The following is an 18,303-nucleotide window of genomic DNA, read 5'->3' as shown; positions in this document are numbered from 1 at the left end:
GTATCAATGGAAAGACTGAGAGTCTGAGGGAAGAGTTGAAAGCCCAATTGGAGAAGCTCCGGCAAGCTCAGATGGGGTTTCATGGTGCCTCTGTTCTTGAAGGTATTAAGGTTGTTGAGTGTGGTAGAGAGGGGAGGGGTGATCCAGCCAGGGTTGATAGTTTGAAGGCAAGGAAAGGTATTCAAGTTACGTTGTCAGTCTACGGTATCGAAGCTTCGGCTTAGTCACAATCTACCTTCCCTCTTGTTTCAGAGGGAATGTTAGGAAGTATATGGAGGAAAAAAAAAAAGAAAGAGAAAGATCATGTTCTCCATTAGTTCTAACCTCCCATATTTTACAAGAATCCTCATGCCACAATGATCAATAGGTTATTGCAATAAACTCAAAACTATTGCAACAAACACTTGTTGAAACGAAATTTTTTATTGCAATAAACTCAAAACTATTGCAACCAACACTTATTACAATGAAAATTTTCATTGCACACTATTGCAATGAAGTCTGTAGCAATATATTATTGCAACAACAAAAAAGTGTTGCCATAACCTTTTATTGCAATAAATTCATGCAGTAAATTTGTTACAATAAAAGATTTTTAATAAGTTATGGTCACACCTAGTCCATCAAGCACCATCACAAAGAAATTTTGTTGCGATAAGTTATTGCAAAGAATTTTTCATAGCAATAAATTATGTTTATTATTATTTTTCCATTAATCTATTTAAAAATATAAACACTATATTTAAATTTTCATGTAGTCTTTGTTTGTTTTGACTTTAATGTTTTCTAGAAATTGTAGCATACTTTAATATGTAAGAAAATTATCTTTACACAAGGTTTTTTATCGATACAAATGGATCAATAGTATGTAACTTACCTATTTAACAATATCAAAATAAAAATTATATAAAGACAATTCAAAATGCATAATACTTTATATTATGTAGAACAGATACAACTTGTTGAATTTATATTAAACCACATAAATTCAATATCACATAAGTAAAAGCTACCAATATATAACTAATTGAATTAAGTCTAAATATCCAAAAACTTTGTAACTTAATTGGTTCTTCCCTATGCACAAAGTGCTTAGGGGCTTAGAAGGGGAAACTATTCGAGTTGCGAGATTAGCAGCATATTGTAACTATCTCCACAAAAAAAAAGAAATATCTAAATCAAACCGCTAACTTTGACCATCCTACTGAAACACCATTTACACTCTATAACAGTCTTTATAGGAAGACTAAATAAAAAAATAGAAAATATTAAATTTGCAGCTTTCTTCAAATAATATTAATAATTATCCAAAACCTCCACCATACCCACATATAACCTAGCATCCTTGAAAATATATCATCAAAACCACAAATAACTCAGCATTTTCAAAGATATATCATCAAAGAAAACATTAATGCTTCTGATTTTTTATGTTGTATAAGGCTATCAACAAATCATTTTCAAATCCAAACAAAATCAGGAGTAAGCTATAAACAGTCAAAAGATAGCACATGTGCATGAAATCAGTGGGATTATCTATTCATACTTCTTTTGTATGATATCCAAATTTACTAATTTAGAACCCCAGACCAGTAAAGTTTTATTGTTATTGTAGATGCTCATTTTTTTCAAAAACCCAGCAGAAGAAAAAGCCCAAAGACATGGGCAGAAGAGAGTGGGATGGAAATACCATTAAGCCCAAAGCGGCAGGAATAATGGATCATGCGTCCATAAAGCAAACAAATGGTCCCTGAAGAAGTAAATGGGCCTAAGAAGGCCAGGAAGAAAGAAATAGCAAACTCATGGGCAGTATGGATGTAGAAAAGCGAGAATGGGCCAAGGCTATCACAGTAGGCTCAAGCTAATGTAAGTAAAGAGAGTAAGGGGCCATGGAGAACCCATGAATCCCAAAGATGAAGTATGAAGCACTTGGGCCAAGGAGGCCCAAGAAGTTAGTAAAAGCTAATAGGAAGCATAGAATTGGAAAGGGCCAAGGACACCCAAAGGAAAGTAGGTGGGACGAGGGGGCCCGCAAGTAGTAAAGGGCCCAATGAGTCTATTAAGCCATCAAAAAAGGAATGAACAGCAAAGCCTGAAGAGGCCTAGCAGCCTTAGGTCAAGCAAACCTCACAGCAGACATGACAAAATGGTGCGGCAGGAAACAAAATAACAAGGCTAAGAATAAAAGCACAGAACAGCCCACAATCGAGGAAGGCCCAACCCCTAAAGAAGCAAGCCATAAATAAGAAGTCAGAGAAAGCAGCCCATGCCATAAGAAGTCAAAGATGAACAGTAGACAGGGCAGATGGACTTTCAGACCGCACTAGGCACATAAGCAGCTGGCAGAATTTGAACGAGCACGGAGGTAAGGCACGCGCAAGGCCCAGACATCACTAGCCTGTACCCAGCCAATACAGGAAGTGGTGAGGTCATGGGTCAGAGGTAAGAAGGGATGGTCTAGCAGTGGGGAGGGGGAAAAACTCATTTTCATGTTTCCTGCTTAAGCTCTTTTGGAGGCAATGTCCTGCTGGGATGACATACTACCCAAAAGAGGTAAAGCTGAGTAGGAACCACTAGGTGCATGCCATGAGGGATGGAGGGATGAAGAGTGCTTACACCGTGGCAGGTAGGAATGCCACGGCAAGCAAACAAACAAAAGAGCCTTCTTTGTCTAGTGAGGTAAAATGGTGCGGCCAGCGTAAGTAAGTGGCGCTGGCTGAGTGACTAGTCAGTCAGTAATGGTCGGCAAGGACGCCTACACCAAACAAAAATGTTAAGGGCTAAAATGGTAAAAGCCCGCCACGGCTGGCACTATATAAGGAGCCTTCGATGTGCACTGTAAGGGAGGAGGAACCTTTGGGATATAATTACTAGAATTAAACAGGCAGTAAGAGTAAAAACCAAGGGAAAAGAGAGAAAGAATTAGAGAAAATAGAAAAGAGAGTAAAAACGAAGAAAAGAAAGGAAAATAATTAAGGAATAGAGAAAAGAGTACAGAGAGAACAAGGTGATAGGCATGCACCGAATGGGTCGATCTCCCTCTCCCTCTCTAATTCATGCTTTCTGGTAACAGAGAATGATCTCACTAAACACAAGTCATTCAGGCCTACCCTTTCAAAGCAGTTAATTTCTCATTCAGAGAGGTTAATCGCGTTAAAGAGGTGATTTTCCTTCTTAACTTAGACTTGGCAACCTATCCTGGTGCAGCAGACTGAAATTTATTATTCTTAATAAGCTTATTGTTGTTCATTCAATACCTACTCTTTTGTTGTTTTTTTCATAAAACAGGCATTCCTTATCAAAGCCCATTATTCATTTTTTTCTGAATTGTAAAGGAATTTTCATTATTATTTTTATTGTATCTGCTTGCCGTAGTTAATGTAACAGTTCTACCTGCCAGGGGCATATGATCAAAGCCTGATTAACAGAGGCATCATTTGCGCATAAGCCGGATCAAGGAGGTTTGCTCTTGGACCGGTCCCAACTCCTTGATCCAGAAATCTTTGGGCCTAGTGTAGCAGCAGGCGGCCCAACCCAAAATTTGCAAAAAAAAAAGGCCCACACAGTTATAAAGTAAAAGTTAAGCAAAATTTTGGTTTCTGTTTCTTAGGTCCTTCAATTAAAGAGACCACTATCTATGTCTCACTACTCCAATTACCATGATACCTTTTACAAGAAGAACAACAAAGACATTTGCCAAACCATATTAACCAAAGTAAATATAAATATTAGAGATACAAATGAATTTCATGTAAGAAAGTCTCACTCACCTTTAGTATGGCCCAACTCATACAAAACACATATACTAAGTGAGAAGTTATTTCTAAGTCTAGGAGTGTTTACCAAATTGTAAAAACTGCAAAAATCGCACCAAAATTGCTCGCAAATTGGCATAACCACACTGCACCACAAGTAATAATGCACAGCACCACACCGCACCGCATGGTACAATGCAATTTGCAGTTTTATAATACCGCACCACAACGCTTCCTTTCTATGTATTAATATATTTATTTCTTTAATATTAAATATATTATTAATAGTTTAATAACTCTTGTTTTTTTAATTAAAAAAAAAGCTTAATAGCCTAGCAGGTGTTGATTAGGAAAGTCAGTCCAAAATAAAGGAAAATTAACTTAATAGTTTAAAACTTGGCCCAAAACAAAAGGAAAAATCAGTTTTGGGCTGGGCAGGAAAAACCCAAAATTTGAAAAATATATCGGCTTCAAACCACATTTTATATATTGCACCGCACATGTGACCGCAAAAATGAGATGTAGTACGGTTATGGTTTTGGCTAAACTTTAAACTGCACCACACCGCACCGCACATGTGACCACAAAAATAAGGTGTGGTGCAGTTATAGTTTTGGCTAAATCGCACCGCAAAGTGCAATACTAAAAATGATCTAAAACCGCAATGTACCACATCACGAACACCCTTATTTCTAACATATAAAAAGAAAACAAAAATATTAATTTTCTTTCAGCAAATACTCTATTTTAGAATTGAAGCCCACATATTTCACCTGAGGGCCTGATCACATATACACAAGCACAACCCCTACTAAACTAAGACCTCTCCTTTTTCTTCAATCACACACCTGTACTGGGGGAAAAAATCGTTGAAACATTCGCATTTTTAATACAAATATCTCAATCTAGAATTATTTTTTAATTAAAAAAAAAACAGAGATTTTGAAGATGCTAGAAATTAAAGAGGGAGATAATGACAAATCAAAACTCTAGATTATATGATTTTCCATACTAAATGACATAAAATCAAAACCTCAAAACCGAATGTTTGCATTTCCTACCCTTTGTCCCATCAATTTCTATTTACTCTCAGCCTATTCCCTTCTAAGTTGAACTTCTCACTAAAAGGTGTAGGCATCACTGTTTCATGAGAAAATCTTGAATGCGCCAGTCTCATTTGCCCATTGTCTCATTAACCCACATGTCAATAAGACAATGGTCTTATGAGATCAGCATAGGAGATGCTATATCTCATTTCGTACCTATAATTTAATATTAGAAAGAGCAAAATGGTTACTTCATACACAAAGGCACAAAGGTAATTTTAACCACTAATTCATTAATCACAAATTAGTGAATTGCTATCATTAGCAAGTAGGGTTTTAAGGGTTAAGATTTGTGTGTTTTTAGGTAGACTTCCTCAGTGAGGCCCATCTAGATATAGTCCAATAATAAAAGTGAATGCCAACTACATGGTTGGGTGATGCTGGGTTATTTAACACCTTTCCAATAACATACCTTAATTCTAGATTTAGAACAAACTAACTCCTTTGCAAATGAGATTCAAGTGGTTTTTAAATCTATAATCATGCGACAATTCCTTTTTGTGCCTTGGCCTAAGAATTTGTCTAAAAGGGCTTATGACGTACTATTAGGCCCATGACTAGGATGGGTCCACACATAACAATCCAATCTCACTTCATAACTTTTCATTATTGGAAACCACTATTAAAACCAATAGAGGTTGAGCCACTAACAAGTTTTTAATGAATTTGCAAAATTTAAAATATAATTTAGTCATACGATGAGAATTGAAAAAATAACTTTTTATTTGAGAGAGAGAGAGAGAGAGAGAGAGAGAGAGAAAAGAAATAACTTAAATAGTCTATAAAAATTAAAAACCCAATTTATTTTGACAAGGTATAAAATATTCATAGCCAATCCATGGACCGAAACCGACCTATGTGAGAAACCCACCGAATAACAGACTCTAGCTTGGCATTTTTCCAATTTGAAAATAAAAAATTACCCGCTCAAACTTAGACTCACACACACACACACACACACTCACTCTTCATTCACTGAATTCCAAACATACAAACTCTGCCCCAAAATTTTGAAGAGAGAGAGAGATGAAGAAGAAAGTGAACCGCAAGTCCTCACTTCTGGAAACGCCAACAGAAATGGCGGATTTTCCTTCTCCAAACGAGTCTCCGAAATCGCCATTGTTCACCATCATCAGCGACAAGAAGAAGAAGAGTACGGTCTCCACCTCTAAGAGCAAGAAAACTGACAAGTCGCGGCCTACTATCGCCGCTGTGAAAACCCTAGGCACCGTCTCCGATCTCAAAGACCTCGCCTCTTCGCGCCTCGACCATCTCAAGCGCCACATCGAACACTCTCACTCTGAGATCATCAAGGATCTCCAGGCTTCCCACTCTCGCCTCCACAAGCGCTTCAAGGTCCCAATCAATTCTTTCTTCTCTTCTTTTCTTTCGCTTTCTCATCTGCCAAACAGATTCCTGTATATATATATATATATATATATAAATGAAGAAAAAGTATTGGATATTCGATGATTTCTGATTTTTATACTTACCTGCTTCTTTCACCTATTGATTGTCGATCTGTTCTGTTCAAAATAATCTCATACGAAATTTGACTTTGTTTGCCGAAATTCTATTTTCAAATCCTCTAGTTATGCTAATCAAATCTCTAATTTCTTTGGCATGAGAGAGAGAGAGAGAGAGAGAGAGAGAGAGAGAGAGAGAGAGAGAGATTTGAATTAGAAGATTCCATTAGAGTTTCTCAAAGATTCAACAACTACTTTAGAAGATAGTGCTAATAGCCTAGACAGGCTTCAGTAACTTCAATATTGTTCTTCAATTTTTGCTTATTGCAAACGAATCATCTCAAATTATGAGTGATTCAACAAAAAAATTACTGTAATTATGGTTTGACTATGGTTTAGTTTTTTTAAATTTGTATTGTTCGATGTGTATCTTATGCTTTTACCGTTTCTCAAGCTTCCACAGGTTCTCATGAACCCGCTTTCACTAATAGTTGAAGAGTATTTCTTTTCTCCTTTGTGTAAACTGCTGTGTTAGTAAGGTTTTTCTTGGCTAATTATTTGGTTTTCTAATTTAATAGATTCAGACTCAAGCGTGCCAACAAGCGATGGATGAAGCAGAGAAGGAATACAAGAAAATATCTGAACGGATTAGCGAAAGTCGGGAAGCAATGCAGGTAAAACGTTTCCTTTGTCACAAACACAAGTTGAGTTTTTCTTGTGTGCTTTAGTAAATCCACAAAGTGTGTAAGCTAATTATAGTATTTTTTCAGGCTTCGTATGCAGAGTTCAAGGCAGATGCACAAGCCAGCGCATCTCGTGGTATGTTTCTATGTCTCGGGTTTACAACAATGCTACAAACTTAAGAAATTTCACAACATGTGGGATGGTAGATTGTGATTAGTATAACATCAACTTTCACATGGGATCGCCACTGGCATCGCTTTTATTATATCACAACCTATCACCTCAGTAGTTGAGAAAAAAGTTATGTATCTAGATTTATTGCTACTTTTAAGGAAAAGAACTTGTGAATTTCGTTAATGACAACTGGATATTGGTTTGTGATGCTTTACGAGTTACGAATGATAGTGGTCATGGCTGATGCACTTGAGCAGAGAAACTGCACAACAGTTTATGACCCATTTACATCCTATTTATGATTAGTGTATTCCAAACTTGGAGGTTGGATCTGATGATCTATACCCCTATGAGAATTAGGATCCTAATGAAATGGAGATGAGTGTATTTCACGGATAGATTGTATTTCTTCTCTCTAACAATGTATACAGTGTAACGTCAATTAGAATTTTAAATAACATGTCATTATATACACCTTTACATATGAGGATATGCAAGTTTGCACATGTTCATGTACTTGCGCATGTGTTAACTGCAAATAGAACTCTATTTTATAGACTCTAGATGGACTTTTGGATACATCATCCTATATCGTTACCAATTACCATGTATTTTTGGATGAGATTGAAGACATGCATTATTCTTCTTATTCAAACTGACAGTAATGAGAAAATTACTTCAAGACAGCATTACTGTATGACTTTAGGTATGTTAAAGTCATAAATATGAAGCATAATGATAATGTGAATACTAACATGGGCTACCATTTCAACTTGTGTCAGCAGTTTATAAACCATTATCTGATTCCTTTTGGATGCATTCTTTGTTTTTATTTGAATTTTTCAGCATGCAAAACATCAATCACTGAGCTTTCAGAATACTGTGAGAAAGCAATTAATAATCTTCAAAGTCGTTATGGGATTCCATCAGCTTAGCCGTCTGGTAACAAGACAGTTCAGGTGAGTACTCTATACTTGGCGTCTTTCATTATTGGTGTGTACCAGTCATGCAGTACAGTTATCCAAGAACTCAGGCCTTTTATTAACTTTTTCCTGTAGGTTATCTATTTAAAAAAGTATTAACTACAGTAAACCTATGTTTAAGGTTTAACCAGATAATACATCTTGGTGCTATTCTATCTTGGTTTATAAGGTTTGGCTGACGATACTATTCACTGGAAAAGAAGTTCCAAAAATGAACAATGAGATTCTTTTTCCCTCTTATGAATTTTGGACTGTCATAACAATAATGGAGAATTTCTGGGCAAAAAAAAGAGGGAGAGAATTATTCTCAGCAGATTCTGTTCATTTGTATTCACGACACTTTAATGAATTACTTTATTCAGGACATATTTTCCTCATACTTTGTGTGGGAATTGAATTTTCCATTGGATATTAAAATTTAATGGAACTTTTGTGGCAAGCAACTCTCTTACCTGTCTATCAAGGAATCAAATTTTGATAATTTACTGTTGAATTCTGTTTTTCAGGAATTGATATTTGAGAGAATCAGTCTGGATTCTAGAGGATCTACAGTCTATTACAATTAGTGAACGAGGTGAAATGGAGACATCTGCTATAGAAATGCTGCTGATTTTTACTTCATAAGAACAAATGCGTCTCTTTCTTAGGATTAGAAATGCTATTTTTACCAATAAAAAAGGCTACTTCTGAACTGTATGATACATAATGAGCCCCATTGTCCATTAAATAGTGAATCTTGGGCTCAGATTTCAAAAGAGAATAAATTTCAGTTCAATCGTCTTTAATTGACTGTTATAATACAACTCTTGGGGGTGATAACACTAGTCCTTTTAAATGAAAATGAGTAATGGCTTGCATATTCACAATTCATCGTAGACATGAGTCGAGTGAGAGAGAGACAGAAGCAACTTAGAAGTTTACTGAAAGTTTAACTAAGGTTCCTACCTAAGTTAGATTTTTTTTTAATTAAAAAAAAAAATCTATTATTCTGAATTAATCAGGCAAATTTATCAAAATTTCCTCCCAGTTATTTGAGTTTTGGAGAATTAACCAATTAAAACAAGAAGATAATTATTGCTCCTTTCTTATTTATTGTAAAGCCAAGTCTAGAGGTAAATTCTGAGCGTTACATTCATGAGTAACTTCCATACCAAGGTTAGCACATTTAATAAGATTCACTCAAATATTACACTACCTTGACCATCAACTACAGATTCTTTATTTGCTATAACAAACGCATATAGAGATGAAAGCCTATTCCCAATAACCTATTTTAGCTAACATGTGAAAGCAAAACAATTGTTGCTCTCTTGCCTTGCATGAATTGACACTTGTGGATAGTTGCTAATTCGGGATTCTTCTATTTATTTTAGAGCTACTTCAAACCCCTCCCACCCCCCCCCCCCCTTCTCTCTCTCTCTCTCTCTCTCGTGTCTGAAAGTTGCTGCCCAAAGGATTAGGACACTCCATGGATTTGTCTCTAGTATGCAAGTTAAAATTTCTACTCCATATCATGGCCCTGTTGCAGAGAGAGAGAGAGAGAGAGAGAGAGAGAGAGAGAAACAAAAACTATACAGATTCTAATGAACGAAATCAAAACACTGAAGCACAAAAAGAATACAGTGAATCAGAACCACGACTATCACTGTTACTTAAAAGACTGGTAGAACTTGACCGCCTATCCCAGTTTAAGGCATTTGTAAGGGTTTTCTCCACTTCAGGGACAAATGTATTTGTTACATGCGCTGCTTGCTTTCTCCTAAACACCCCCCACAAATAAAACTTCGCCTGAAATGCTGCAAATAAAATAATTCAAGAAATAGTTTTAGTTTCTGCAGAAAAATAAGATAAAATTGATGTTTAATAAAAGGATCGAGATAGCTTTTTTAAGCAAATAAAGACAAGTGGCCTCACTCCTATATTGCACAGGCAGTATGGTAGAAGTGAAAACCAAAAGTTCTGCATTTTGCACCATGGATCTCATGGCAAGGTCTTGGCTAATCATGCTATCCACCAGGCCCTCAAAAGCTTTTCCATCACTGTAACAATGTAACATTAACATTTAGAAGAACCTAAAGTGAGAGGAAGCTCACGAAACATTATCGAAACCATCACCTTTCATTCTTTGGAAAGAAATAAAGAGCAATACTCTGGTCAGATGGGCCCTGCTTCTCAAAACCTTTTGGCCACACATCTGACCTACGAAACAGTTCAGCATATAGCAACTCTGGCATTAGTTTTGCCTCCTCACACACTTTATAGCATGCCAAGCAAGACAAATGGGCTACGAGGCCAACAGCTCTAGAACTTCTGTTGCGGATACATAAACTTCCCCTGTCAAAAGGATAACGTAATGCACAAGTTTAAATGCTGCATCAGATGAGCAACTTTAAATTCAAGGGGGGAAGGAGTACCTCCAGATAGGATCAATGATAGGCTGTGCAGTAACATAGCATTTTTGTTTTAAGGTATTGGAAGGGTCACTGGTAGCTATTTGAGAGGTTTTAACATATTCAGCCTCTTTAACAAACTTGGTCTCGTCTTTCAGATCCACAATGAATTTGTGTCCAGGCTTCTGACCTTCACAGTTCTCAAGCGTCTGATTGCAGCAAAGAGAAGGGGTAACAGATACAGCCTCTTCAACCAAGTTGGTCCCATCTTTCAGATGTAGTCCCAACTCTTGTCCAACCTTCTGACCTTCACAATTCTCAAGTGTCTCATTGCATCGAAGATAAGGGTTAACAGATACGGCCTCTTCAACCAAGTTGGTCTCATCTTTCAGCTGAAGTCCCAACTCTTGTCCAACCTTCTGATCTTCACAACTCTCAAGCTTCTCATTGCATCGAAGAGAAGGATTAACAGATATGGCCTCTTTGACCAAGTTGCTCTCATCTTTCAGATGCAGTCCCAACTCTTGTCCAACCTTCTGACCTTCACAATTCTCAGGCTTCTCACTGCATCGAAGAGAAGGGTTAACAGATACTGCCTCTTCAACCAAGTTGGTCCCATCTTTCAGATACAGCCCCAACTCTTGTTCAACCTTCTGACCTTCTTCACAATTCTTAAGCATCTCATTGCATTGAAGAGAAGGGTGACAAGATATGGCCTCTTTAACCAAGTTGGTCCCATCTTTCAGGTGCAGTACCAACTCTTGTCTAACCTTCTGACCTTCACAATTCTCAAGTGTCTCATTGCATCGAAGAGATGGGTTAACAGATACAGCCTCTTCAACCAAGTTGGGCCCATCTTTCAGATGCAGTCCCAGTTCGACTTCATAATTGTAATTGGCACCATCTGTCACTATCACTCGCAACTCCTGTCCAAGCTTCTTGTCTTTTTCAAAGATATCACCAGAATGCATCTTTTTGAGTTGAAGGGAAGGGCTTTTTTTACATATTTGTTTACCCATTTTAGACAGAGAGCCAGTGATGTTCTTTCTCTTCTTCTTATTCTTTGTCTTTCTAACCTTTATCTTCAATCTTTCGAGATTCTTCTGTAATCTTATTCTAGATTGGGTTGCTAGCACATTTTTCAAATTTACAGAATGACTTATTCCAGATGGGAGAGCATTAGTATTGACGACAGTAGACAGCTTTCGAATCTTTGGTTCACAATCCGCACAAAACCAAATAACATACTCATCAAAAGTTGCAGGCAGCACATCCAAGCAATAGCTGAGGAAAAAGAAAAGGCAAGAGTCACAACAGCCCATTTTGAGTAGAAAAATTACAACCATAATATGAAATAATTTGTTCCTTTTAACATAAAAATTTCACGCAAATAAACTTTTCAAAGCATTTGAATCAAGTCAAAGAAACAGCATCAGCCATTCTGTCTGATAGTCGAAGTGCTCATTTGGTAACACATTTCCAGACCAGACTATTTAAAGTACAGTTTTTTTTTTTGGGGAAACAAGTACTTTTTATTTTATTTTTTTAAACAATTGTATCTAGGCATACTCATGAACACACACACATGGCCAAAAATGCAAACCAACACACATAGACACACTGCAAATAAATCATACCGATGTTGAGCATAAACCGAACATCTGTCACAGTAGATCAATGCCACAGAGAAACCTCTGTCACCACACTTTTGACAAATAGTCACCTGCAACAACAAAAATACACAGCAATTGGAGCATGCTTATCATATATCTATGAAATAATCATTATACATCTATGGATAAGTAACAAATTTTAAATATGTACATATACATTCCAACGCCCCAAACCCACACCAATGACTGCATCATTACAACCTGAATTTATTACCTTGTGAAATATAAGCAAACCTAAAATCAAGTTCCTTGCCAAAGGAACATCTTAATATTTAGATCAAGGGATAAGATCCCCTTCCATTTAAAAATCCTTCAATTCCCCCCCCCCCCCCCCCAAATTTTTAGTCAGATATGAGAAATGTGGCATTTATTTGATTTTGTGTGATAACCTGAGGATTTTTGTTAAGACCATTAGATTTTTAAATGCCATGTTTCATTGTCCGACCTAGATTACATCAAGGAGTCCTTGGCAACCCTCATGAGGGACGAGGAGTACAAAGACCAGAGGTACTTGCTGCTTCCCAAGAGGAATATGCACGTTGTTTCCCAAAACCAATTTAGGTAGACTTTCGAAGATTCAAAGGCAAAGACCCCTCATGTTAGATGTACAGAGCATATCAATTTTTCAAGTTTGACAACACTTCAAACCATCAGTAGGTCCAAATAGCTTCCTTCCACATGGAAGAGGAGGCACTAAAATTGGTATCAAGATGGGGAGGAGTCCAGATTATTTGCAACTTGGGAAGCTTTCATTAGAGCCTTACACTTTCATTTTGGAACAACAGCCTATGACAACCCAGTGGAGGCACTTGCACAATTAAAGCAAACCTTGACATTGCCACATTAGAAAGCTCAATTCAAAGCTCTCTCCAACAGCATCAAGGGTCTTTTTCCAGGAGACACAAGCTAAGTTACTTCTAACTAGCTTGCAAGATAAAATTTGACTTCTGGTAAGGATGTTGAACCCCCCCCCCCCCATTCATCTCAATGCCGCATTTGGTGTCAAAAAATTCAAGAGAAGTACATGTTGGGCATCAAGAAAAGATTTGAAGCCACACGTGAAATGGGAAGGCCTTCCATTCTTGGAGCACCTGCCAAGAATGACATCAAGGTGGACCCAAAAACAAAGATGCCCTTGCAAAGAATCTCTCAAGTGCAAATGAAGGAGATACAATGGAAGGGGCTATGCTATAATTGTGAAAACAAATGGCATGTCGAGCATGAAGGTAAAACACGCAAACTCTTCTTGATGGATGTTCAATCCACTTTACAGGAGAAAGATGAGAGTTTTGTGGAGGAAGTTATGAAGAGAGTGGTTGCCCATCAAGAAGAGCAAAGTGAGAAATTATTGGAGATTTCTCTCTACGCTTTAATCAGAAATACAAGTCTTCACCAGAAATTTTTGGAGTGAGGAGTCTAAACTCCAAGGAAACCAATTGGCCATGTCAACCACCTACAACCTGCATATGAATGGCCAAAGAAAAATAGTGAATAAGAGTCTTACGCATTACCTATGAACTTATGCTTGTGAAAGACCAAAAATATGGTTGGAGTGGCTGCCCTTAGCCACATATTGGTACAACACCTATTACCCCACCACCACAAAGATGAAACCATTCAAAGCATTGTATAAGGTTCCACCCCCAAGGCTCACAGACTATATTTTGGGCGCTCAAAAGGTAAAAGCGGTGGAGGATCATTTGAAAACTCAAAATCAAATCTTCGCTACCTTAAAGCATAATCTCACAGTAGCTCAAAAGAAGATGAAGTCCCAAGCCGACAAGAAGCGAACTGAGAAGGAATTTGAATTAGGGGATTCAGACCTTTTGAGTTGCAATCGTACAACCAAAAATCTATGGGCCTTTGCAACCATTTGAAGTTATCTGCTCGGTTCTTTGGACCTTTCAAGATCATCCAAAGGATTGGGAAAGGGGCTTACATATTGGAACTGCCTCAAGATTCTCATATTCATCCTACACCAAAGTATGCAAGCGCAAGATTGGGAAAAACATTGCCCCCTCACCCATCTTACCTCCTATTGATCAAGACGGTGAGTTTTCCCCAAAACCCAAGAGAGATTTGCAAAAAAGGAGTAAGAAGTTGTGGAATCGATCTATCACCAAAGTACGTGTCAAGTGGCAAGGCCTCCAAATAGAAGCTACTTGGGAAGTTCTCCACCAGATGCAGCAAAGGTTCCCTCACCTCATGGGCATGGTGTTCTAAAGGAGAGGGAATTGTGCCAAAACAAGTTGGTGGGGACACCCTGGAGTGCAACTGCCGATTGACAATTCCTTTTGCATCATAAGTGCTGAAATCAGCACTGGCTTGCTCAATGGGGCCCCTTTTTCTAGGGAAACTTCATCCAGCTAGCATGCACATGTCAGCACCTTGAGTGGTCAAGTTAGAGCTCAGATTAAAGCTTATTCAAGTGTTAAATTTAATTGAGCACATTTGTAAAAGTTGATTGAAGAGTTAATTCTAGCACATACATGAATTAGTGGATAATCCTACTTTGTAAAAGTCAGTTTATGGGCTCTTTTTTTTATATAGGTAGTCTATGGGCTCATTCCACACATGTTAAAATATAATTACACATCTTTAGCACATGCTAGAAATGCCCAAGCAATCACAATTGAGTTTGGCAATGTATATAACCTCCCATGTAAGACTTAGTGAAGCATTTTGTGCTTTCTCTCTTATTCTCTATCTCTCAAATTCAATGTTTTCTCTTTTCTTGGCAGTTGGACTCCCTCAAACAGTCCCTAATCAGCTCTCTCATTTCCCATTCATCCCAAGCACTAAAAATTTCCACCATTATCAGATCCACTCATACCTGAAACCCTATCAACCCTAACTCACAAACTCATAACACTTATCCTAATTTAACCTAGACCTAAATAGACTTTTGATCCTTTCAATCTGATGGTAGACAAAAAATTTGTTAAAAATGTTGAAGAGGTAGTAGCTGAGTATTCTATTTCTTGCAAATTTTTAAACACAAAAGATGACTTTGAATGGACTTACTTAGGAGTTAATAAATGCAACTAGAAGGTAGCTGTAGGAGGAGCAAACATGAATTTATAGTTGGTGGAGCATACCCTAGTGCAATAGGGAGAGTATTAACATTGTCCGTTTACCAAGTGAAAGGAAGGGGGAACAAAAACAACATAAGGTTTAAGATTTTTCTGCATTTATATTAAAACAAGCTATGTTGGATTTGCTTTTGAAAGGAGGTGCTTTTACTTGGTTGAATAATCACAATTCGCCTTCAATGTCCCAGTTAGATATATTTTTGGTCTCCCTTGATTGAGGAATGAGGAGTCTAGGACACGATTTTGGGGTACATGACAAAGTGATTTTTGGTGGTTTTGAGCGTGGCTCTGAGTTTTTCATAAGACATGAGGGATTTAAGGACACTCAATTTGATGTGATCAGATATATCTAGGGCAGAACAAGACAGTTTCTTTAAGGGTTACACTAAGCTAGATTTGATGGAGCTTGGCTGTAGTGTTCCAAGCTACAGGTTAGGCCAGTTGAGGACCATTTCCTCTTGTGTGCATAGGAAAGGTGGATGGAAGCAAATGAGAGATAATTCTGCTTAGAGTGGCCTGCCTATTACGGGCAAGTGGGAGGATGTTGGCATTTGGGTTTTGGACAAGCTCATGTGGGCAACCAATTAAGGAGAAACCCTAATCCTAGGGTTTTAGGTTGCAGTATTCAAGAGTACTATTCTGGAAAAACACCAACACACTAACAACGAGACAGTGAGGCACAAATCTATTCACTTAATTAAAAAAAAAAAGAAGAAGAAGAAAACCCTAGTCGTCATCCTCTCTCTCATCCTTAGGCTCTCTCTTACCCTCAGGTTCTATCACCAAAACCTATGATTTGGCCTGGGGCTATAGACAAACTGCATTGCAGTTTCAGCATATCAACAAGCAAAGGAGGCCCATGGAGATCGTTGCAGGGTCTTGAAGCAGACTTGGGAAGCAGCTTGGTTATTGAATTCCGCTGTACAAGGTCCATTTAGGTTTTTTTTTTTTTTTAAATTTTTTTTATTGAAACCAAGAGGTTTGCACTAAACCCATGTGTGTTTTTTTTTTTTGTCAATGAGAACATGAGTTTAATGTTTTCCTTCAATGAAAAATTTCAAGCAAACAAAGACATAACAAGTGTCCAAATGGGAACAACTTATCTAGCTTTTTGTTAAAAATTGTTTGCTAAAAGTGTAGTAAAGTATTCTTCCTCTTCTTTTTTATACAAGATAAAAATTTTATTCTAACCTAATCTAATCTAAGTATACATGTGTGAATGAAGCTCCCTTTGAAGACTTAAACCTTGGACCTTAACTCCCATACTCCACAAGCACTTATTCTTCTTGTGAGGTGACCATCACACGTACAGTGGTGGTAAAGTACACTTGTACTTTAGAAAAATGAGAAAGTAAGGTTTTAAAACTGTAAATAAAAGCAAACAGCTAAAAAAATAAATTATAATCTCAAGCCAAATGGACACCAAATCTGAAATTTAGAGAGAACAAAAAAAATCAAAATCCATATTTCATAGATGCACCAGCAAAAGTTGCATTGAGAGACTAGTGACAGTAATGACGCAGCAAAAGTCCTCTGATTGACATGCCTATGTTGAAGCTCTGCCACAAAGCCCCAAATATAAAAAACACAAAAAAAGAAGATTTGTGGGTAAAGTAAGTTTCTTATGCAATACTAAGAAGAAAAATCTTTGCTTTGAGATTAGCACATGTTTTCTTCGACACATACAAGTACAACACATGCAAAGGCATAGAATTTGAAACTGCCAAACATAACAAACTATCAATGTTAATTATTTCTAATAAACCCATTACAAAGCAAAAAAGAAAGAAGGGGAAAAATCAAATCAGAAGTTTAAAAAAAAAAAAAAAAAAACACTAACTAACTAAGTAACTAACCATAGTGGAGAGCATGAGAGGGGACCACCATAAAACCCGGGAATATTCTGGGGAAAGTGACAAAAGCTAAGCAGCAGCGACAAAGCGATGGGAAGAGAGAATTTAAGGTTGCGGAAATAGATGCTACACCATTTGTCGAAATTTCTCAGAGGACAGAGCAGAAACCCTAGGAGAGAGAAATAAAGAAAATTACTAGAGAGAGAGAGAGAGAGATTTGGGAGTTGAGGCGCGTTGGGTGCCGAATCCGTAGGGGCGGGGGATAGTTGAGAGTGGATAGTGGTGGATCTGAGTTGGACTACAGTTCGAGTATTTTACGGGAGCGTGGAGGAGCGTAAGGACTGAGCGTGGGATTTTATTCATGTCATTGCCGCCAAACTACAGGGTTTAATTAACTTCTTTTTTTTAAGTGAAGTATATATAGGTTTTTTGTTTTTGTTTTTTTCAAAACTTAAAAAACTTCCCAAGAGTTTGTTTGTCTGTTTATCTGGTTGGTTTCAAAGAAAACATATTTTGAAAATTGACTTTTTTTTTTTTTTGGTTAGAATTGCTTCAATGGTCGGTGGCCTGTTTGGTAAGGTAGTTCAAACAACAATTTTCTGTGTTTAAATACTAAAAATTATGTGCACCAATAAAAACAACGCCTTTGGTAAGAAATTTTATTTAGAAATGTTTGAGTTTCATTTCTCACTTTAGAGTATTTGAATACTGAATTTAGAAAACTCCTTCTACCGAGTATCAGTTTTTAAATAACATTGCTCAAGGGCACTTTTGTAAATATTTAGAAAAGTTTGGGACTCACTTAATAAGACCTAACATAACTAGAACTCTCTCTCTCTCTCTCTCTCTCTCTCTCTCGTGCACACCTCATCTTTTTCTTTCTCTTCCCCTTCACTTTCGCGTTCCTTCTCTCTTCACTTCTAGATTTCTTCATCTCTCTCTTCACCTCCATTAATTGTACATGTCAGAAAGTTACCACTTAAAAAAAAAAAAAAACATATGCATACCAAATATACAATTATATTTTTTTCACATTTTAAAATATGTTGTTTGAAACATGATACCAGACACATTTTTTGCATTATGAGTATTTTAAAATACGTATTTTCACAACACTTTTTCAATCA

General features: G+C 37.1%; 2 protein-coding genes across 4 annotated transcripts; one reads left to right on the top strand and one right to left on the bottom strand.

Annotated features, from left to right (window-relative positions):
- Positions 1 to 5,768: 5,768 nt before the first annotated feature.
- LOC142622754 (uncharacterized) lies at positions 5,769 to 8,943 on the top strand. Of its 2 annotated transcripts, none has more exons than XM_075796281.1 (5): positions 5,769 to 6,217; positions 6,906 to 7,001; positions 7,098 to 7,146; positions 8,032 to 8,144; positions 8,675 to 8,943. In XM_075796281.1, exons 1-4 carry the CDS (start codon positions 5,888 to 5,890, stop codon positions 8,118 to 8,120), a joined length of 564 nt encoding a protein of 187 aa, XP_075652396.1. In that variant the 5' UTR covers positions 5,769 to 5,887; the 3' UTR covers positions 8,121 to 8,144; positions 8,675 to 8,943. The 2 variants fall into 2 exon arrangements, with proteins under 2 accessions (XP_075652396.1, XP_075652395.1); XM_075796280.1 differs by lacking the exon at positions 8,675 to 8,943 and adding an exon at positions 8,244 to 8,314 and having other exon boundaries at positions 5,782 to 6,217.
- Positions 8,944 to 9,571: 628 nt separating this feature from the next.
- On the bottom strand, positions 9,572 to 17,551 carry LOC142622649 (uncharacterized). 2 transcript variants are annotated; one of them, XM_075796168.1, is made up of 6 exons: positions 17,180 to 17,551; positions 12,196 to 12,281; positions 10,583 to 11,842; positions 10,284 to 10,502; positions 10,083 to 10,207; positions 9,572 to 9,964 (listed from the first exon to the last, which is right to left on the bottom strand). In XM_075796168.1, the coding sequence occupies exons 1-6, from the start codon at positions 17,192 to 17,194 to the stop codon at positions 9,762 to 9,764; spliced, it is 1,908 nt and encodes a 635-aa protein (XP_075652283.1). In that variant the 5' UTR covers positions 17,195 to 17,551; the 3' UTR covers positions 9,572 to 9,761. The 2 variants fall into 2 exon arrangements, with proteins under 2 accessions (XP_075652283.1, XP_075652284.1); XM_075796169.1 differs by having other exon boundaries at positions 10,284 to 10,478.
- Positions 17,552 to 18,303: the final 752 nt, after the last annotated feature.

This window comes from Castanea sativa, chromosome 1, assembly GCF_040712315.1.
Source record: "Castanea sativa cultivar Marrone di Chiusa Pesio chromosome 1, ASM4071231v1".
Classification (NCBI taxonomy): domain Eukaryota; kingdom Viridiplantae; phylum Streptophyta; class Magnoliopsida; order Fagales; family Fagaceae; genus Castanea; species Castanea sativa.
This window is presented reverse-complemented; position numbering and strand designations above follow the sequence as displayed.

Coding starts and splice junctions, on each gene's coding strand:
- LOC142622649 (XM_075796168.1), bottom strand. Junction 10,503..10,582: donor ATCATTGATCCTATCTGGAG/GTACTCCTTCCC, acceptor TCCTTTTGACAG/GGGAAGTTTATGTATCCGCA. Junction 10,208..10,283: donor TTCTTTCCAAAGAATGAAAG/GTGATGGTTTCG, acceptor ACATTGTTACAG/TGATGGAAAAGCTTTTGAGG.
- LOC142622754 (XM_075796281.1), top strand. CDS start 5,888: ATGAAGAAGAAAGTGAACCGCAAGTCCTCACTTCTGGAAACGCCAACA. Junction 7,002..7,097: donor AAAGTCGGGAAGCAATGCAG/GTAAAACGTTTC, acceptor GTATTTTTTCAG/GCTTCGTATGCAGAGTTCAA. Junction 7,147..8,031: donor ACAAGCCAGCGCATCTCGTG/GTATGTTTCTAT, acceptor TGAATTTTTCAG/CATGCAAAACATCAATCACT.